The sequence below is a fragment of the Furipterus horrens genome, unplaced genomic scaffold (assembly GCF_987537825.1).
Source record: "Furipterus horrens unplaced genomic scaffold, mFurHor1.1.pri manual_scaffold_15, whole genome shotgun sequence".
NCBI lineage: Eukaryota > Metazoa > Chordata > Mammalia > Chiroptera > Furipteridae > Furipterus > Furipterus horrens.
The window spans coordinates 26,990,943-27,013,244 of record NW_028327185.1 but is presented as its reverse complement, the minus strand read 5'-3'; the positions used below and the strand labels follow the sequence as shown (position 1 = coordinate 27,013,244).

General features: G+C 43.7%; 1 protein-coding gene across 1 annotated transcript in view; it reads left to right on the top strand.

The window, feature by feature from the left end:
* Positions 1–22,302, top strand: part of LOC149992565 (gamma-tubulin complex component 5) — a 44,298-nt gene that overhangs the window by 1,421 nt on the left and 20,575 nt on the right. The window contains exons 2-10 of the mRNA XM_090263310.1: positions 2,156–2,209; positions 2,284–2,392; positions 5,146–5,242; positions 5,737–5,816; positions 6,215–6,350; positions 14,388–14,505; positions 17,459–17,548; positions 18,732–18,825; positions 19,765–20,011. Of these exons, the coding sequence (XP_090119436.1) occupies positions 2,156–2,209; positions 2,284–2,392; positions 5,146–5,242; positions 5,737–5,816; positions 6,215–6,350; positions 14,388–14,505; positions 17,459–17,548; positions 18,732–18,825; positions 19,765–20,011 (1,025 nt within the window). The remainder of the gene's footprint in view (positions 1–2,155; positions 2,210–2,283; positions 2,393–5,145; positions 5,243–5,736; positions 5,817–6,214; positions 6,351–14,387; positions 14,506–17,458; positions 17,549–18,731; positions 18,826–19,764; positions 20,012–22,302) is intronic.

The following is a 22,302-nucleotide window of genomic DNA, read 5'->3' as shown; positions in this document are numbered from 1 at the left end:
TATTCCCTGGGCTGTGCTTTACATCCCATGACTGTTGTAGAGCTGCCAGTTTGTGCTTCTTAATCCCTTTTCACCTTCTTCACTCAAGCCCCCCCCCCCCGCAAACTTCTCTGTGTCTGAGTTTGTTTCTGTTTTGTTTATTTTGCTCTTTAGATTCCACATATAAATCAAATCGTATGCTACTTGTCTTTCTCTGTCTGACTTTTTCACTTCGCGTAATACTTTCTAGGTCTGTCCCTGCTGTCGCAAGTGGTAAGATTTCTTTTTTTTTAAAAGATTTTATTTTTATTTATTTTTTAGAGTGAGGGGAAGTGAGAGAGAAAGAGAGGGAGAGAAACATCAATGTGTGAAGCATTAATTTGTTGCTTCTCACTGTCTCACAGGCCCACAACCCAGGCATGTTCCCTGACTAGGAATCGAACCAGTGTCCTTTTGATTTGCAGGCCGGTGCTCAATCTACTGAGCCACACCAGCCAGGGCTAGATTTCATTTTTTAAAAAATGTATTGATTTTTTAGAAAGAGAAGAAAGGGGAGGGAGAGAGAGAAACATCAATTTGTTGTTCCACTTATTTACGCACTCTCTGTTTCTTGTATGTGTCCTGAGCGAAGATTGAACCCACAACCTTGGCATATCTGGAAGGTACTCTAACCAACTGAGCTACCTGGCCCGGGCAAGATTTCATTCTTTCTTATGGCTGAGTCATGTTCCATTGTGCATATGTACCGCATCTTTTTTCTTCAGTCGTCTGTTGATAGGCACTTGGGTTGCTTCCATAGCGTGGCTGTTGTAAAGAACACTGCAAGGACAGAAATGTAAATGCTGTATCCCAAATAATTTTTCTGTTAATCTTTCTAAATGGCAGTAAGTAGATGGACATCATTTTAGAGTTAGGGAAGACCTTAGACGTTACCATCTCTTTTTCACACATTGAGAAACTAAATAAATTATAGTAGATAAAGTAGTGTTTCACTCAGCCGTTTAGAGGATAGAGTTAATGTTATTTAGTAGTGCGATTTACTTCTTTTAAGTACAGATTGTTGGCTTTGATACCAAAACTATTGAAAAAGTCATTGTGCTATATACTATAATTTTATGAACCTTTAATCCATCAGAGAAATGAACAATTTGTTGGCCTTTTGAAAATTGTGGCCCTAGGAATTCAGAGATAGGTGAGATGTAGTCCCTGTCCTTAAGGAGGAGAGAAACAGAAGTTAATCACATATGAAATAGGAGTTCTTAGTGAGGGCCTGAAGATAGAATTCAGGTGTTACGAATTTGGACGAGAAAATATTTACACTGACCTCTGAAAGGTAGCACTTCTTCCCATTATGAATGAAAGCAACAAGCAACCTTAGCTTACCTGTGTGTGTCACCAGTAGACATCACACGTTTGACATAATAGTATAGTTGTTACAGATGTCACTTAGTCCATTTTAATATTACTGCTGGACCCTCTGCTGGACCTTGTTACTTAATGCTGTCATAAAGAAATATGTTGCCCTGGCCGTGTGGCTCAGTTGGCTGAAGCGCCGTCCAGTACACCAAGGGGTGGTGGGTTCCATCCCCAGTCAGGGCACGTACCTAGGATGCGGGTTCAACCCCTGGTTGAGATGCTTACGAGATGCAGCCGATCAGTGTTTCTCTTCTCTCGAAGCAATGAAAAAATGCCCTTGGATGAGGATAAAAAAAAAGAAAAGAAAAAGGAAATGTCTCATTATATCACAGACTTTGAGAAACACTTCACAACTGTATTTCAGTATATTTGGTTACCTTTGTATGTTTCATTTTACGATTTAAAAAACATGCTGAGAAGGGGTCCCGAATCTTCACTGGGCTTCACTGTGGCATAAAAAAGATTAGGAACCCCAATACAGGATGTGCCGTGCTGGGCTCAGACACAGGGCCTGATGGGAAGATAGAGGAGCCGGAGGACAGGGCTGGGCGGCTCAGCAGGGCCTGCGTCCTGCTGAAGGGTGCCTGAGTGCTCTCCGAGACACAGTGGTCGGTCCCCTGGATGGCGGAGGCGATACACTGGGAGAGGCGCACTTCCGCGTGTCACTGAGCTAAGGTGTCTGGGGGACACGGAGGGCAGTGATGCCACTCTGCTGAGCGAAGTGACACGACTGATGTGAGAATTGCGTTTTATCTTCTAGATTTCACCGTTTCTTGGATGTCAACAGCCACAAAGTAGAGAAGACAATAGAAGGGTAAGTCAGTTTTATATGTGTGTCTGTCACTATAGCTTTATGACTGTCAGTTGATTTTTAAAAATATATTTTAGAATTTATGAAAAATTCGTCGTTCATTCTGATCTCGGTAAAGCTGCCAGCTGGAAGAGATTAACTGAGGAATTTCTAAATGCATCACTTCCGAGCACAAAGGAGATAAAGGTAGGCGTTCTATCGTGAGATTTCTGTTGTGTATTTTACCATTTCCAGTCTGGTTATTGTCAACTTGTGCCTGCTAATTAAACATTCGTTCTCTCAGTGTTGTTCGCTGGCCAGGCCAGAACACCTGGGAAACTGCCTTACGTGTTGCCATGTAGCCAAGTGGGCTCAGGCTTGAGATGAGCAGAAACGCTCCTGGTTAATCATCTCAGCCCCAGCCTACTATGAAAGTTGAGATCAGAGATTGGCACAGATAATAATAGCTTGATCTGGCTATCTTAAGTCTTTTTATTCCCTTAATTTTGTTATTTTTTAATTTAAAAAATTTTTTAAATGACTTATTATTTATTTATGTTTAGAGATGGGGGAAGTGAGGGAGAGAAACATCAGTGTGTGCTTGCCTCTCAGGCGCCCCCAACTAGGGACCCGGCCTGCAACCCAGGCATGTGCCCTGACTGGGAATCGAACCTGAGACCCTTTGATTTGCAGGCCAGCACTCAATCCACTGAGCCACACCTGCCAGGGCTATAATTACTTCTGTGGAGATTTGAAGACCACTGTCCTGCATTTTGCTGCAAGTGAATTACTCTTGCCCTTCCTCTTTCCCTGGTAACTTTCACCTCTTTCAGGTGCACAAAGTGCTCCCTCCCCCATAAAAAAACCCAATCTGACAGCAGTTGTTACTAAGTAATAGATTTATGTAGTGAGTTATTTTCTTCAAGTACAGTTGACCTTTGAACAATGTGGGTTTGACATGTGTGGGTCTAGTTATTTGCAGTGGCCCACATTCTTCAGTTGAGTTACACAGTTCAAGCCCAGATGGTTCACAGGTCAGCTGATGGTTAATGCAAATTTAGTTATGTATGGATTTTTCACTGTGTGTACGGTCAGCACCCCTAACCCCCAGGTTGTTCAAGGGTGGGTCAAATTTACATTTTAGATGACTTCTCTGGAGAATAAAAATTCTTTGTGGCCCTGACTGGGTAGTTGAGTTGGTTAGAGCATCGTCCTGATATGCCAAGGTTGCAGGTTCAATCCCTAGTCAGAGCGCATGCAAGACTCAACCAATGAATGCATGAATAAGTGGAGCAACAAACTGACGCTTCTCTCTCTCTCTCCCCCTTCCTCTCTCTCTCTCAAATCAATAAATAAAATAAAATATAAAATTTGTGAAGGAATTTCAAGCATTTTTAAGCAGGTGAGAAATCACACAAAAAAGGGTAGCTCCTTGGACCCATATTAGTGATATGCTACTTTATTGTTTCCAGGAAAGCTTACCAAGTGTCTGCTCTGTTCCTAGCATCATACTAAGTAGCAGGAATACAGAATAAAGAAACGTGGTGTCACCAAATATTGTTTATAATTAACTCTGGGAGATGCACCGGTGCTCTGGACCACGTAACAGGGAGAGGGAGCTTGTCTGCAGGAGTCAGAGGCTTCCCCTACCTTCCCTGCGTGCATAGCTTGTGACTGTTAGCACATGTGGGGTGTTTTTATTTTTGGATAAGTTTTTATACGTAATTTAAAACATATAATTACTTTTTTTTTTTAAAACATAAAAGTTAAAGCATAGTAAAAGGAACTCCTGTGCTCCCTTGCCTCAGATTCTTTAAGTGGTGTCTAATCTGCAATAGTTCTTCGGCCTTTGTCTTTCTTAACCTTGACATTCTGAATTATGTAGGCCAATTATTTGGTAGCGTGTCCCTCAGTTTAGGTTTGTCAGACGATTTCTTATTATGATTTAGGTAATGCATTTTTGATAGGTTCCTTATGTGTACACATTTGAACTGTAAAACTAGTTTAGAGTGGTACATATATACAGTGAATACTACTTAGCCAGAAAAAAGAATGACATCTTAGCATTTGCAACAGCATGGAAGGATCTAGAGGGTGTTGTGCTAAGTGAGCTAAGTCAGGCTGAGAAAGACAAATATCGTGTGATCTCACTTCTATGTGGACTGTAAAAAACAAGATAAACAAATGAAGCAGAGACAGACTAGCAGATACAGAAAACAGACCGGTGGTTGCCAGAGGGGAGAGGGGTTGGGGTGGAAAAGCTGAAGGGATTGAGAAGTACAAATTGGCAGTAACAAAGCAGTCATAGGTCTCTGAGCGGTGTGGCTCGGTTGTTTGGCATCATCGCTCAAAGCGAAAGGTCACTGCTTTGATCCCCTCTCTAAAAAAATAAATATATGGTCACAGCATAGGAAATACGGTCAATAATGTAATAACCATGATATCAGGTGGGTACTTGAAATATTGTGGGAACCCTTGGTAAAATATATGACTGTCTACTACGCTGTATACCTGAAACTAAGACAAAATATTATTGAATTGTCAACTGTAATTGAAAAATAAAATTTAAAAGAGTAGTTTAAGAGATTAGGATTTATTTAGGTATAATTCATGTGTTTTCAAATCAGGAAAATGATTGGGGACATAACTCTTATGGGATTGTCTTTTCTTTACGCAAACTAGTTTTAAAGTCATTTTTAAAAAAAATTTTATTTTATTTTTAGGGAGAGGGGAAGGAAGGGAGAAAGAGAGAAACATCAATGTGTGGTGGTCTCTCACACATCCCCAACTTGGGACCTGGCCCACATCCCAGGCATGTGCTCTGACTGGGAATCGAACCAGTGACCCTTTGGTTTGCAGGCTGGTGCTCAGTCCACTGAGCCACACCAACCAGGGTTCAAATTAGTTTTAAAAGCTCTTACCAACCTCAGTGGCTCATTTTCTTCCCTTTCGTTTTAAAGACGGATGCGCATTATTCCATCCTGTCCCTTCTCCTGTGTCTGTCTGAGTCTCCTTCCAACTGCAGTTATGTGGAAACACCTAGAGACAAAGAAGTGGGTATGTTATCCAGTGCTTCAGTGTGTGAAAATAAAAGAGAAATTTGTTTCACTGTTTAATTGTTAGACATTGAGATTTTACAAAACTTTGTAAAAACCTATGAAACTAAAATCTCTGTGTCACGTTGTGTACAATCGCAATTGCAAATTTTCATTTAAAATATGAATTCTGGGGGGATTGCTGGGGGAGGGGGGTGCTGGGTGGAGGGGAACAAGGGGGAGAAAATTGGAACTGTTGTAACAATATAATCAATAAAAAACATTAAAAAAAATGTTGGGGAAAAAATAAATAAAATATGTATTCTGACTTTGTAACTTGAACCACTTTCAATTATACTCATATACAGAGAAAAGTTACTTTTGAAGATAAGGAAATTTAAAATGTATTTGAATCATTTCCCAAGTGCACTTTAGAGTTTTGGAAGACTTTTCTTATCCTTTTGGGTTTTTTCACATGTATTTGGTAAAGCTGATGAGAATCTTGTTACATTTTAGAAAAGAAAGATGATTTTGACTGGGGAAAATACTTGATGGAAGGTGAAGAAATTGATCGTAGTCCGAATATAGATACACCGGTAAGTGGCAGTAGCTTTACTGTTAAAAAAAAAATTCCAAGTGACGTGGGTGATTTTTATGGGTCCTCTTGTCCTGCAGCAACTCAGCCGAAACAGGGACAGTCCTCAGTGAACAGAGTAGTTTCTCAGGGCAGATTTACTAAGGTTTTGCATCAAATCGTTAGCACTGGGCAGTTGAATGGAATGAATACCCTTAAATTATCCTTTGAGGAGCTCTGACTCGGGATTTTTGCCACCAAAAAGAATTCCATGATGTAATAGTCACTTTCAAGACATTTAGAAAAAGTTTCATTTGGCGTAGTTGCTGGTTTTCTTCTGAAATTTTCCTAAGCTTTTAATATAAATAGCTTCAGGTGTTCTGCCTTCTAAGGGTAAGGTGTACTTCCTATTTTAATCAGAATTGGTCTGAAGAAAGTGAGGATGAAGAGGATCAACAGCCCTTGAGCAGAGAGGACTCTGGGATTCAGGTGGATAGGACGCCGTTAGAAGAACAAGATCACAACAGAAAACCGGGGCCACGTGTCAGCTGGAAAGGTACTGTGTATTCTTGGCTGCTGTCATCCTTTCTTTTCTTTCTTTTTTTAAAAAAATATTTATTTTTAGAGAGAGGGGAAGGAGGAAAAGAAACACTCAAGTGGGAGAGAAACAACAATAGTGTGCCTCTCACATGCCCCCAACCAGGGACCTGGCTCGCAACTCAGGTGTGTGCCCTGAGTGGGAATTGAACCGGTGACCTTTGGTTTGCAGGTTGACAGTCAACCCACTGAGCCACACCAGTCAGGGCTGGCATCCCTTTCTAATAGAAAAGGTCTCTAGAAGGAAAGGCAAGCTTTGAGAATCAGTTCCATATTATCTAAGGTATTGGTAAGCTCTGCCATCCTTATAAGACAGATTTTTTTAAATTAAATAAATTTTTTATTCATTGATTTGAGAGAAGAGAGAAACACTGATTTGTTGTTGCACTTATTTGTGCATTCATCAGTTGATTCTTGCATGTGCCCTGATCAGGGATCAAACTGCCACCTTGGTGTATGGGACGATGTTCCAGCCAACTGAAGCACCCGGCCAGGGCTAAAACGGATCTTTTTAAATCATTAGGTCTTTCTTCTATAGTTGCCTAAGAGGTAGTGCTATAGAATTAATGTTGAAACGAGATTTAGACTGCAATTTTGTTCTTTTCTTATAGTTCTGAGAACTTTGTTAGTCTTAAATGTTTTAGTTTATTTTTTATTGGAGGATGGCCTTTGCTCAGGTTGGTAAAAGAAAGGAAAAGATCTATGCCATTTAATTTTCAATTTGGATGTCTGCTTTTTTCGTTTTAGTGAAGAACTATGAACTTGTAGAATCTAGAAAGAGCTTGAAGCAACCTTATATATTAGATCAGCTAATCTTCCTATCCCAAAGACACAAAGTTGTTAAAGCTGATTTTAGCATCCTGATGATTTTCTGGTTTTCTTTTCTTTATTTTTTTTAAAAGATTTTGTTTATTTACTTTTAGAGAGAGGGGAATGGAGGGAGAAAGAGAGGGAGAGAAATATCAATAGTGTGGCTGCCTCTCACACTCCCCCAACGGGGAACCTGACCCACAACCCAGGCCTGTGCCCTGACTGGGAATCGAACCAGTGACCCCTTGGTTCACAGGTTGGTGCTCAATCCACTGAGCCACACCAACCAGGGCTCTTTCCTTTCATTCTTGATTTGGACCCTTAGGGTAGAGTGTGGATTAATCGGTGCAGAGCCTGCTGTTGTCACTGGCTTGTCCAAGGCCTTGCGTTTATTTCCTTGCCGTTGGTATTTCATGCTCAACTGTGTCCCCAGTGATGGCCGCCTGTTCCGATGGAGAGGATGTCTGTGTTCTCACAGGTGTTGGTTGGTGGGTCCTGACTTTAAATCACATGCGGGTGTGTCGCTGTGTGTAAACTTGGACCTGTTCCTCTTTGTGTTGAAATCTGGGTGAAATCTGCCCATACCGCTCTGCAAACATTTCTTCTGTTTCTCCAGCCTGCTGTGGAGGACTCCGCCCTTTGCAACCAGACGTTTTTGTTTGTGGACCCCTGCGGACTGTCACAACATGATTGACCCCTTTGCTTGTTTTTCTTTTGGGTTCCATGTTCTTTCTGCCCAGCTTCGCCCTTCAGACTTCTTTGGATGACTAGATACTAATTCCTGGGTTTTAGAAATTGCAAAGATCCTTTTGTAGTTAGTCACCTAACTGTGGACATTTTGCAAGGTATCCTCCAAAGTCATCTTGGACAATTTCAAACGTGTGACTTTTCCATGGTGTGATTAGTATTTGTGGCTTGATACTTTTTCTACAAAAGCATGCCCTTCTTTTTTCCGTTTGCTTTTTTTACAGCTTGGGGTTAGTCTCTAGTGACCACCAGGCCCACCATTACGTCTAAAGTGAGGTTAAAGAATCCAGCTTATTTTTTTCTCCGTGCCCTGAGCCAGTTTTCCCAGCAGCATCTAGTCAATAGTGCTTTCTTCCCATGTTGCTCTGTGGTTCCACCGTTATCCTATATCAAGACATGTATTTATTTCTGAACATTCCATTCTCTTGCCTTAAAGTGAGCTGCCGAGGAGCGAATGTTTCTATTTATATGGCTTGGTAATATGTCTCAACACATAGAAGGCAAGTTCCCCCTCACCTCCTTTACTCTTTTCCAGAACTGGATTAGCTTTCTGTGGACTTTCATTCTTCCATAGACATTTCAGAAGCAGTATGATAAGTTACATTTTTAAAATCCAGCTGGGATTTCTATTGGGATTGTATTGAAGTTACAGGTTTAGCTTAGGGAAGATTTGACATCCGTCCTATGAAAATATCTGCATTTCTTCTAATTCTTTGTTTTAACTGGAGTTTGGAAATTTTCTTTATAAAGAGCTTAAGTATCTATTTGTTAATTTCTACAGTGTTAACGGTTTTTGTTGTGAGTGGCTATTTATTGCTTGTGTAGAACACTATTGACTTTTGTAAATTGTTCTTATATCTAACTTTCTTGCTGAACTTTCATTTTCATTATAACAGTTTATTCGTTAGGGTTTTTGTATGGATCAGCATCTTCTGCATATATTGACAGTTTCTTCTCCCTCTACTGGTTCTTATATGTTATGTCTTCTTCAAGGCGTATTAACAGTGTCTGTTTTCTAGCCAGCCCCCTAGTCTACAGAGGAAGCAGGGCCACAGGAAGTGGGTTGGTTTCATCCTAAGAGGATTGCACCTGAAATTCCCCTTTGAAATGTGAAGGGCTCGCATGTAGGTTCTGGGTATGTGGCCTTTATAAAATTGAGACAATTTCATTCTATTTCTGTTTTTCTAGGACTCTTTAATCAGGAATGAATATTGAATTTATAAAATTCTATTCTTTATTTGGAAGATAATCCTATAATATTTTTATTTTACTCTGTTATTACATTGATAGATTTTCTGATAGTAAATCATCCCCGAATTCCTGAGCTACAATTCCTTGATCATTCTGTTATTTTTATTTTTTTACTGCATTATTGGATTGGGTGAACTATTTTAAAATTTTTTTCTCAATTTTTCAATTACAGTTGACATTCAATATTATATTATCTTCAGGTTTGTAGGATAGTGGTTAGACATATATATAACTTAGAAAGTGACCCCCCCACCCCTGTAAGCCTTGAATGCATCTGAAACCATATACGGTTATTACAATATTATTGGTTATATTCCTTGTGCTGTACTTTACATCCCCATGACTATTTTGTAATTACCGATTTCTACTTTTTTTTGTTTTTTTAAGTATATTTTATTGATTATGCTGTTAAGTTGTCCTGATTTTTTTCCCTTTGACCCTCCCGCCCCCCGCCTGATACCACCTTCCCTCCAGCAATCCCCACCTCACCCCTATTAGTTCATGTCCTTGGATCATGCATGTAAGTTCTTTGGCTTCACCCTTTCCTGTATTATTCTTAACTTCCCCCTGTCTATTTTGTTCCCACCAATTTTGCTTCTTAGTCCCTGCACCATTTCCCCATTTCTCCCCTTTCCCTCCCAGCTGATCACTCTCCAAATGATCCCACACCTATGATTCTATTCCTGTTCTGGTTGTTTGCTTAATTTATTTTTATTTTTATTCTTTAGATTCAGTTGTTGATGGTTGTAAGTTTGTTGTCATTTTAATGTTTATAGTTTTGATCTTTTTCTTAAATAAGTCCCTTTAACATTTCATATAATAAGGGCTTGATGATGATAAACTCTTTTAGCTTTACCTGTCTGGGAAGCACTTTATCTGCCCTTCCATTCTAAAGGATAGCTTTGGTAGGTAGAGTAGTCTTGGTTGTAGGTCCTTGCTTTTCATCACTTTGAATACTTCTTGCTAGCTTCTTCTAGCCTACAAAGTTTCTTTTGAGAAATCAACTGATAGTCTATGGCGGAGGTGCCACACACCCCCTAGGCTCGGTTGGAAGTTGCTCTGTCCAGCAGAGGCTTCGTGACCACAGCAGAACAAACTTTTACCCAGGACACTTTATTATGTCTGGGGGAAGGAAGGTGACTGCCTCTCTAGTGGAGACCAAACCTTCATCCCTTAAGCCTTTTATTGAGGAGGATACATATGAGAGATACAAGGCTAAAATTCATAAATCGTCAATAGCCATTAGGCATTTGACAGTAACAGATAACACATACCAGTGTAGGGGCCACAGTGACCAGCCTGTGTCAGGGTCCATAAAACATTTTGACCAGATCCAAGGTCTCATATACTCTTTGCTAGAGGTTGTTTATGTTACCTTACTGATAAGGAAAGTAGAGCAAGTTCTAAAGCATAATGAGCATAACAAGCATCCTTGGATCCAATTCCCATGGCAACCCTCTGCGTGGTTGTCAGTCATGCTCCACACACAGCCTATGTTGAGACTTAGAGACGAGTACGGCCAGAAAGCTGGCGGCTCGTCACGCTCAGGCCGGGGCTAGTTCCTTAAACCACGAGGAGTGGTTGCCCACAGCAGGTCAGTGGGAGGGACTGAACCGGGCCAGTCAGCTGCAAGGATTGCCTGTGACCACTGACCACCATCCTCCACCCTCCGTGGAGGATCAGCTGTGCAGGGTCAGCGTGGTGGCTCTCTGACGTTGTCTGTAGCTGTCCACTGGGTGCATTGGCCCTGGGGTTTTCCCGGGTGGTACAGGCCAAGGTCAGCCCCCACCTGTTTTCTGCCCCGGGCGCCCTGGCTGAGCTATAAAGCAATCTGAGATGGCTGCTACTTGTGCTGGGCTTGGAGATTCCCAGGGGAAGCCAAGGTGTGAATCTAGGCTGGTTGCTGCTAGTGCTATGCTGGAGGCTCACTGAGGCCGGCTGTTGCTTGAGAGGATTTAGGAAGTGGTGAAGCAGGAGCCAACACCAGCCATTCATATGGAGACGGAGCTTGGGTGGGCCGGTAAGTTCAGTGGGGAGGAAGGAGTCTCTGGGCCTCATGTTCGCCAGGTTGATGGAGTCTCAGATATGGCAACAGCCTGACAGCTCTGTTATGGGAGGCTTTAGAAGAGACACAATGGCCTCTGCTGGCCTTGATGCCAGACACTTCAGTTCCTCCCTGTGTGCCACTGGTACCTTTCAAGCTTCTACCCCGGTGCTGGAGCTCAGAGGGAGTGAGTCTGAGCACGTGAGTCTGTGTGGGGGTTCTTTAAGAGGAACTGCTTTGGGCTCCAGCAGTTGCTTCCACTGACTCAATCCCCGCTCGTTTTTGCAGCCAGAAGCTGTGGGGACTTATCTTCCTGGCACTGGAACCCTGGGCTGGGGGCCTGGTGTGGGGCTGGGTCCCCTCGCTCCTGAGATGTCCCTTCCAAATCTTTATCCACCACACATGGGTGAGGGACCAGCCCATTCCATGTCTGTGCCCCTCCTACTTTTCTCGATGGATGTGGTTTCTTTAATTCTATAGTTGTTAGACTTCCATCCAACTCGATTTCTGACAGTTCTGACTGATGGTTATTCTATATTTTAGTTGTAATTTTTTTTTTTTTTTTTTTCTTTTTGAGGTCTATTTTCCCCACCTCTCAACCCCACACTATTTTAGTTGTAATTTTGATGTGGTTGTGTGAAGAGGTGAGTCACATCTGCCTCTGCCACCATCTTGACTGGCTCCTCCAACTTCTACTTCTCAATCCCTTCACCTTTTCACCCAGCTCCCCAACCTCCTTCCCATCTGGTGACCATCAGTCTGTTCTCTGCATCTTATGAGTCTGCTTCCATACTGTTCATTTATTTTGATTTCTTGATTCCACATATAAGTGAAATCATATGGTATTTGTATCACTCATTTCATTTAGCATGATGCCTTTAAGCCCCATCAGTTTTGTCAATAACGGTAAGATTTCATTCTTTTTTGTGGTCTAGTAATATTCCATTATATATGCATCATTTCTTTATCCAGTTGTCTATGTAGGAAACAAGGACATAGTGACTCCCAGACCAGTACAAAATCAGCAATAACGAAGTGCAAATGTAATTAAAGGATCTCTGAGAGGGGAGTTGACAGCACGGGCATATCTGCAAATCACAATAGGGGCATTTAGATGAACGTGTTAGATTGTAACTCCGAGTAACCAGTAATGAAGAAACGGGCAAGGAGGAGAGGGGAGGGGGAGCTGATCCTCTCACTTTAGGGCGAGGAAGCTAATCAATTTCACTTTACCCTGGCAATTTCAGGGTGGGGACGCTAAGACTATAAAACCAGCCATCTTTGCGCACATTCTCCTGGCTGTGAGGGTGCGCCCGGCTCTGCAGACTCGTAAGTGAAGGCCTCGCTTTGCTGCTCAAGTCCTGTTTCCCAGTATTTTTATTGTGAGCGTTTGTCACATCTATCAGGGGACACTTCGGTTGCTTCCACATCTTGGCAAGTCTGCACGCCCTTTAAGTGGGCTCCTTGGTTTCTATTAGACTCCCATTGTTACAGAAACAGGGGACTCCAAAAACAAACCCCAGAGTTTGCGGCTGGGGGATGGGGAAAAGGAAGCAGCTTTCAGGATGCCCTTGCATGCCTGGAGCTACTGGCTGGAAACAGTGTTGCAAAGATCCGCTTTACTTCCAAGACTCAGGAAGATGGGAGGGGTCTTGGACTGTGGGATGGTACGGAAGGAGCCTACAGAGCCTGCGTAGGGTTCTGTGAATGGTCAGAACTGTTTGCAACACCCACTGCCTCAGGGGACGAAGTGAGGGAGAGAGAAGCAGCTGCAGACATGTTAGCGGGGCTCTGAAGCTGGCTCCGGCTCTCTGGGGGTCTCCAGGCTGCTTTAAGAGGCTGGCTCTGGCTCTCGTGGACTCCCTCCATGTGGCTTGGAGGAGGGGGCCTCCAGGCTGCCTAAAGAAGAAGCTCTCGCCACGCGGTTTTGAGGAGAGGAGATCCATGCACTTTGCAGGAAGAAGGCAGTTTGCAAGGAGGCTGAGAATCCAGGCGGTCCTGCTTTGAGAGCTGGAGGGCACCACAGCACAGAAAGGACCTCCCCAATCAGAACTGAGTGATTGGCAGCTTCTGGTAAAGCTGAACTGTGCCTAGGAAGTAGAGAAACGGTGTTTCTGACTTAGTCCTAAGACTGGCCAGGTCTGGGAGGGGGCGGCAGAACTATGTGCAAATAAACAATTCTTTTTCTTTTCACCAAACTCTGGTATTCAGAGTTATAATTCTGGCAGCAGGCAATCGAGCCCCTAACTAAACAGCCTGTGGGTTCTGTTTCCATCGGAGCAGCCCAGGGGTTCTGTTACACCATCTCCCCTGGATGGACAGGGTCTCTGCTTGTTTTCACAGCCAGATATTGTGGGGTCTCCTCCTACCAGCACTAGAACCCCAGGCAGAGGAGCTTGGTGTGGGGCTGGGAGTTCTGGCCCCTTAGGGGGAACCTTAGCAGCCAAGGACATCCCTCCTGATTCTCAGCTACCACATATGGGTGTGGGACCCGTCTTAGCGTGACTTCTTTCTGGATGACTTGTGTGCAGCTAGACTTCAGGCTGTTCTCAATGATGGTTGTTCTGTAGTGTAGTTGTAATTTTGGTGTGGTTGTGGGAGGAGGTGAGCACAGTGCTTACCTACTCTGTCATCTTGACCCAAGCTCGGATTAGCTTATTTATTTATTTATTTTTTAAGATTTCATTTATTTTCAGAGAGGGGAGAAGGGAGGGATAAAGAGAGGAAAGGAAACATTGATGTGGGAAACATCAATCCGTTGCCTCTCACATGCCCCAACTGGGGACCTGGCCCAAAACCCAGGCATGTGCCCTGACAGGGAATCGAACCGGTGACCCTTTGGTTTACAGGCCGGCGCTCAACCCACTGAACTGCACCAGCCAGGGCTATGATAACTCTTCTTGTTTTCCGAACCCTGACCCACCAGCAGTACTAGTCCCCTACAATAACTTTTAAAACCGTTTATATGAAGATAGGTAAGGATATTAAGAGACTTGAAGAAAAGGAAGAAAATGGAGCCTAACTGTTATTTTAAGAGAGCCTTTTTCTGTTGAATATTTGAATGGAGTCATGAGTTCAGGTATTGTTGCCAAATCGCTTGTGTTTTTTCATTAACGCCTAACCGAAGCCTTAACTTCCCTGCAGCGGACGAGCCGGACGCCCGCAGCTGGCTGGAGCAGCACGTGGTCCGCCAGTACTGGACGGCGCGCTCCCCGCGGCTCCCCCACAGCTCGCACTTGCACTCCAATCTAGCTGCTGTCTGGTAAGAGCCTGGTTTCTTCATTTCATGTGTTAACAGAAGGAACTCCGGCTGGGGCCCTGCCGGAGCTGAATCTCTGGCAGGCGTCCACTTCGGGTTTAGGTTGGCATTGGACCCCTGCCTCCCCTCCTGTCCCCAGCAGCCGGTGAGTGAGGCCTTCCCACTAAAGCGGCCACCTGTACAGAGCGGCAGTGGGGGGCCGCGTAGTGCCGGTCGGATGCGCACTGCTGCCCGGGGCCTCTGGCCTGAGCGCCTGCTGCTGGGTTGGCTTTTCAAGGGCCCGGTGCTGTCCCCAAACAAGGCCCCTGCTCCGCTGGCATCCAGATAGAGGCCTGAGTGAGTGACCTCTGTTGGGTGGGGGCAGAGATGTTGTAGTGGCTGCCAGTCAGGCGCTGTGGCATTGTGAGAGCTGATGAGAAAGAGATGTCATTGTCAGCGGGTCCTGCCAGTATGGGCACAGTGACACAGTGCCTGTGGTCACCGTCCTGAGGCAATGCAGCAAGGATGGGATAATTTTACTCTGGGATGCCTGTGTCCCAGGCCAGCAGCACAGGGCGGCTGCGCTGCCTCTGGCTGCCTTCCTCCATCACAGGCTTGGCGCCCTTAGCAGGGTAGAGTCCTTGGTGATGAGAATGGGGCCGGCCCCTGCGGGCACCACGGGCACAAGTCGTGCCCCCCGCGCATGGGGCCTCGCTCTGCTGACAGTGCTCCTTTCCTGGCCCCCGTCGCTGAGCTCGGCCCCCTTGCTGTGCTGCACCAGGCCTGTCCTGCTTGGTCTCTGCCCAGTCACTCCCCCTCAGCCCAGTGACCGGGGGCCATCCAGTCACCCACCGCATTGTGTACAGAAAGGGGCCACACTCCTGACAAGCTCGGGGGGCCTGAATGGCGGCCTTGCAAACTTGGACACCGAAAGGAACCACACAGGATGGTCTGAAATGAAAACTTACTAAAAGCAGGTCATGGCGGGCAGTCATGTCCGAGGCTGGACTCTTCCCTGGCAAAGGTCATCTGTGCCTAATTAAGCCTGTCTGCTGTCTTTTTGCATCTAAGATAAGCTGCCTTTGGAAGGTCCAAGTGACTTCCTTTTTCCAGACCCCTCAAAGCACAGGCACCGCACCAGAGGGAGACCACAAACCCCCTCCCTGTTACCATCGTGTTAACTGTTGATTGTTTACTCTCCCGTACCCACCTGTGTGAAAGAAGTACGTGTCTGTCATTTTACTTTTTATCGGCTTGCAGAGATTCCCCTCTCCTCCCCACCCCGCCAGCTTTGCTTTCTCCGCCTCCCTAATCTATCACCCGTGGATTTCATGCGCCCTGCTGACGTCTTCTCTTTTGATTACATTATATACTGAGAATTTTCTCAGTCTGTTGAGGTTTTGCTTCCCGGCAGCTGTCATCAGTTTCAGGTTTGGATGTTTCTTAGGTTGACGGCATGAGGCCCACAGTCTGGACCTGAGATTGGACAGAAAGCAGATTCCGCATGAGTAGCCCCTCGGTTTCTCTGCCCTCTCACTGTGTGACAACACAGAGCCTCGCACGTGTCGCTGCACCCCATCTGTGCACTTATTAGACCGTCTCAGCCTGGGGATGGCTGGATGCTGGGATTCTGTGGTCATAGGCAAGAATGTTTTCTTGGAAATGGACATGTGTGTGTGTCTTAAGTGTGTGTGTAGATATAGATATGTAATTTATTTTTATTGATTGATTTTAGACAGAGGAAGGGGGAGAGGGAAAGAAACACTGATGTGTTGTTCCACTTATTGATGCATTCACTGGTTGCTTCCTTATGTGCCCAGACCAGGGATTGAACCCGCAACCTTGGCATATCAGGATGCGGCCAGGGCTGTGGATACATAGTTTTTGCTAGTGGGGGAATAAAAAACCCATCACACATTTTCCCTAAGATGCCCCCGCAAAAAAATAAAAAAATAAAAAATAAAAGGCGTTCACAGAGGCTTTTATGCTTCCCATGTAGCTGTGCATGAGGAACTGGCAGTGTCGGGCCGAGGTATGGGGTATGGGCACCCCTGGGGGCTAGTAGGCAGCTCACGTGCCCCTCACGGATGCAGGAGCGCAGCGTTTTTTCCAGAGCTGAGTCCTCCGTGATCGTGGGCACTGCCTCCCTTCACACGCACCCAGCCCAGCTCACCTGGAGGGAGACCCAGGCCACCTCCGGTTTGCGCACCTTCTTGCCATTAAACTGAGACAGAAACCCATCCTTGGGCTGAAGAGGAAATTGGGCTGGTGCCTGTGCCACAGATTCAGAGAAATGCCTTCCATTTGTCCTACAGCTGTCCTCCTGCGCTGCCCCTCCTGCCCCTGTCCCCGCCCTGTCCCTGGGAAGCCCAGGCACCGGCTTGTGCACCTTGAAGCCTTTAAACTGCAGCATCGACTGGCTGGGGAAGTAAAAAGTTTATGCTTTGTGTGTCCTTTGGGGGAAAAAAAATCTTTGATGTTAATTTTGGTTTGATGTATGATTTAGATCAAGTACATCCCTGAAATTTAAACTGGCCGTGTTTTTAACAATGTTAGTTGAACAGTTTTCAATTATGTTTTTTGTTTTAAATGAACATACTGTTTTAATTTTAATTTGTCTTTTGATTTTCAACGTAAATGGATTGCTGTAAGGCCATTTATTTGATTTCCACTTCAGTGCACTTACTGCAGAAACACCATTACTATTTTGACCAAAAAAAAAAAAAAAGATACATAGTTTAAGTAGTTGCATCACTTAGCAATAAACGTAACAGTTGGCATCACTCTGAAAGTGCCTCCTGGGAGTATTATAGGTGACTTGCGAAAATGGATATGGCAGGGCCTTTAGAGCCTGTGTTATGTTTACTTGCTTTTTGAGTGCTGGTTAAATCACCATTAAATTGTATAAATTCTTTGAGAAGTAATTTTACCAAATGAGAAACCTTTGCATTGACGTTTGCTATTCTCTTTGTAATAGGGACCAACACTTGTACAGCAGTGACCCGCTATACGTCCCGGACGACAGAGTGTTTGTCACTGAGACGCAGGTTATTCGGGAAACCCTGTGGTAAGTCCTGTTGACCTAATTAATAGCCTAGAAGACTTATTAGTGGTTTAAAGTGAAGCGTTCAGGCCCCGGCTGGTGTGGCTCAGTGTATTAAGTGATGGCCTGTGAACTGAAAGGTCACTGGTTCGATTCCTAGTCAGGGCATGTACGTGCGTTGCGGGCAGTTCCCCGGTTTGGGGTGTGTGAGAGGCAACTGATCAATGTATCTCTTGCACATGGATGTTTCTCTCCCTCCCCTTCTCCCTCCCTTCCCCCCTCTAAAAATAAATAAATAAAATCTTTAAAAAAAGAAAAGTGTTCAGGGGGTTTTCACATGCAAACCAGAAACAGGCCTTTAGGTATGAACCCTAAAAAGTTCCCAGGAGGCACCTGACTTGCACTGGGGGACCTGAGAAGCCCAAACTTTATTTTCAGCCATGGAGATTGAGATTTTGATGTGTTTGCTTTTTTTTTTCTTTCATTTTGAATAGCTTAATAAATACATCATTTAACTAGACTAAGTCATCACTTTTCTAATATGTGAGTTCAAAGCAAGGTTTCTACTTTGCTACTTACTGCTTGTAATAGGCAGAACGTATCATGAAAGTAGCCTGTGCCCCACACCTGGAGACCAGGAGGTAAGAAATAAGATTGTGTTCCCACGAAAAGGAAAATGAAAAGCATGACATGTAGAACCGTCATTCTGAGATCTCCAGGTTCTAGTCCTTTGCCAGAAGGCTTGATATTGACATTCTTAAAAACAGGAGCATCTACCCTGGCTGTTGTGGCTCAGTGGATTGATCACTGGCCTGTGAACCAGTGGTTGCTGGTTCGATTCCCAGTCGGGATACATGACTGGGTGCAACCACACATTGATGTTTCCTTCCCTTTCTCATTCCCTTCCCCTCTCTCTAAAAATAAATACATAAAATGTTTAAAAACAAAACAAAAATAAACCAGGAGGGTCTGTGTGGAATGTCCCCTATGTGAGGAGATGCTTTGACAGCACTCTTGAACTCTCTAAGGATATTGAAATATATTAAGTGTTAGGTAATCAGATTAAAAGATTAATGTTTTCTGTTTTCTAATTACAGCCCTCTTTGCTTCCCCCCAATTCTGAGTCTTTTATTACAATTCTTAATCACTGCTGTAGTGAATATTTTTCTATACTGAAAGTACACAGATATTTCCTATTTCTTTTCAGGCTACTTTCAGGAGTCAAAAAGCTCTTTATATTTCAGTTGGCAGATGGGAAGGTAACTGTGAGAAACAACATTACAGTGACCCATTTGACACATGTAAGTTAACTATATATTATAATAAAAATTAAATAGCATTTATGTAAACCGTGGTTACAGTATTCCCTCACTTATCGCTGGTATTACGTTCTAGACCCCCCTGTGATAGGTGAAAATCTGCGAAGTAGGAACCTTACACTTATTTTAGTATTTACATATATTTTAAGGCTTTATAAACCCTTCCCACACACTTATAAACCTTTCCCACTCCCTTTTAACCTTTTCCACCCTTTTTAAAACACTACTGATGTTCTTAAACATATCCTACACTCTTAAACCTATGTAACTTTAACAACATATATATACAGTACCGCAAAATCCCACGATATAGCGAAAAATCTGCGATAAATAATTAAATATAATATTTTTAAAAATCCTGCAATACAGTGAGGCCACGATAAGTGAACCGTGATATAGAGAGGAACTACTGTATATAACTTCAGGACATTTTTCAGTATTCAAACTGATTACTAAATATATCTAAGACCCCAAAAGGCAAAATTAATTTGTTTATCTTAATAATGCTTAGAGAATTCTCTAGTCTCGTGTGTGAGGTTCTGTTTGATTTGTGTTTTTTCCTTTTTATTTGTCATTCTGTATTGGGAAAGCTGTATACTGTAATTTTTTTGCCTTTAGTACATTTACCTGAAATGCGTCTTTAAAAAGTATAAGCCTCAAAAAGAATAAAATAAAAAAATGAAGTTATTACAGTCAAATAAAGTATAAGCCTCAATTCCATATTCTGTGGAAAGTAATGTTCACAATATCTTTTGAACCTAAAGCTAAATATTTATTTCATTCCTTTGTCGTCTCCTAAGCACGGTGTTCAGAACAACCACCGGAGAACTATTTTACGGGGAGGGAGATGTGGATTTGAACGCTTGCAGAGGCTGACTTGAAGTAACGGCAGCTTTCCACTTCTATCTCGCGGCCCCCCAGAGCTGCCTGCGGTCGGTGCTGGAGCAGATGGCGGCCTACGGGCAGGCTGTGTTCCGCCTCCAGGAGTTCATTGATGACGTCATGGGGCACAGCTCCGAGAGCCCGCTGCCCGCAAACGGGTGCAGCCACAAGAAGCTGCCGGAAGCTCCCTTTCGAACTTACCAGGCTTTCATGTGGGCCCTGTACAAATACTTCATTACTTTCAAAGAAGAACTTACAGAAATCGAGAAATGTATCATCAATAACGGTATTTCAATCTTCTCTTTCACTCATAAGACACGTAACTCATACTTGGAATGCCATTTAAGTTATTAGTTGATATAAGGTTTGAAAATTACATGGCAAATAAGTACAGGTAACCCCCGAATAACACGGTCGTTAGGTTCTTAACAAATGCCGTGTTATGCGAATCCGTGTTATACGAGACAAAGAACTAGTACAAAAAGGGAGGTTAGGTTCCAAAAGTTTAAAAAAAAATGTAATATTATGTTTTTATAATTAAGAGAAATATCTTTATTAAAGCAATTTTTATCAAAAGTATTACATATCAATATGAATTAAGTAAAGTTTTCTTTGTCATCACTACTAAGCTCCATCAGCCGAATGTATTTTCTTTTTGACAAAATACCCTCATCCTCTGAACTTTCTTCAACATTATCTTGGTTTCTATGCTGTACTTTTGGCAAAAAATCAGTTATTTTAGATGGCTTGCTTTTAGCTGAGAGATCTTTATAAATTTCATTATACGGTGCTAAGCACTTTTGAAGTTCTCTCTTAAACTTTGTGCTCCTTTCTGTGCAGATCTTCACTTAAGAAATATGACTAACTGTTTGGCTAAATCTAGGCCTTTCTTTACGCTTTTTAGAGTAAACTGATAGGACATAGGCGCTCGAATGAAAAATTTTAAATGAGTTACCTTTTGCTCTTAAAAAGCTTTTATCATGTTCAGTATTGTACGGGGATTTCCCTGATTTCATGTTATATGGGAGTTTTCTCCAATTCTCTACCCATGTTATAGAAGTACCATGTTTACGGGGGTACCTATAATTGTCATGTATACATTTATTTTAAAAATTATTTTTTATCCTCACTTGACATTTTTTCATTGGTTTTAGAGAGAGAAGAGAAAGAGAGAGACATCGATCGGTTGCCTAGGTGTGTGCCCTGACTAGGAAATGAACCCTCAACCTTTTGGTACACGGGACAATGCTTGAACCAACAGAGCCACATGGGCCAGGGCTAAAATTACCTTTAAAAATCCAAACAGTAACCAAAGATGGTGAAAAGTTTTCTGCACTGACCAGTGTAGCTCAGTTGGTTAGAGCTTTGTCCCATAGGCCAGAGGGTTGCAGGTTCAATTCCCAGTCAGGGCATGTGCCTAGGTTACAGTTCAGTTCCAGTCGGGGTGTGTGCAGGAGGCAACCAATTGATGTTTCTCCCTCACATCGATGTTTCTGTCCCTCTTGCCCTCCCTCCCTTCCTTCACCTTTCTCTAAAATCAATAACCATGTCCTCGGGTGAAGATTAAAAAAAAGAAAGTTTTTCCTCCTGCTCCAGTTCTCCAGGTGAGTACTCAGTTCCTCTCCTCAGAGGCAACTGAGTCATAGTTTCTTGGGCACTCTCCCGAAATAACTTGGACACATGCAATTAATGCTTATTCATGCATGCAGACCTACAAGTCTGTCAACTGCTCCCTTCACATTATTTTTTGATTTAGATTTTGAGGATCATTACCTTATGAGTATGTAAAGAGCCTCCTCCTTCTTTTTCACAGATTTAGCATTTCATTGTGTGGATGTATCATGGGCCAGTCCCCTTTGGGTGGGCACTTGGGGGGCTGTTTCTGGTTTTAGCTATTGCTGTCAGTGCCGCAGGGGTCCCTGTCCGCGTAGCATGCATTCTTAAGAGGGGTTGTGCTGGGCGGAGGCAGGCGTGCTCCGCCTAGGGGGATTCCGGTAGATTCCGTCACGCCATCCCATAGGAACATAAGCGACTTTCCGTTCTTGCAGGCAGCGTCTAATCCAGCTTTTTGGATCTTCACTGATAGGATTGGTATGAAATGGCCACTCTGTGGTGTCTTCCTCCCCCGCTTTCATCAGCAGCTGCTGCACCAAGTAGTGCGGAGTCCTGGGTTCCCCTCACCCCACTTCCCCGGTGCTGACCCTGCACGCGACTGCAGCCTGTGGTCCCAACTAGGAAGCGGACGCGGCCTAACACACCGAGTGTCTGCAGAGCGGCCCTGGGTGTCCGCAGGCACTAGCTTTTTTGGTGGGGGGAGTGGTATCTGTGTGTGGTTCTGAGTCAGGTCATCACAGGTGTAGATTCTCATAACTCCTCCACATTCAGAACTCAGGGCTCACTCTCGCCGCCCCTTTGTAGCCAGACCCCTCCCCTCCCCTCCCCTCCCCTCCCCTTCCTGAAACAGCAGTGGCACTGTAGTCTGGGGTATATTTTTTTTGCCCACTGTAGTTGTAATTTGCATTTTTGGATTCAGGTGAGGTCAAGTGTCTTTCTAAGAATCACTTGTGTTTCTTTTCT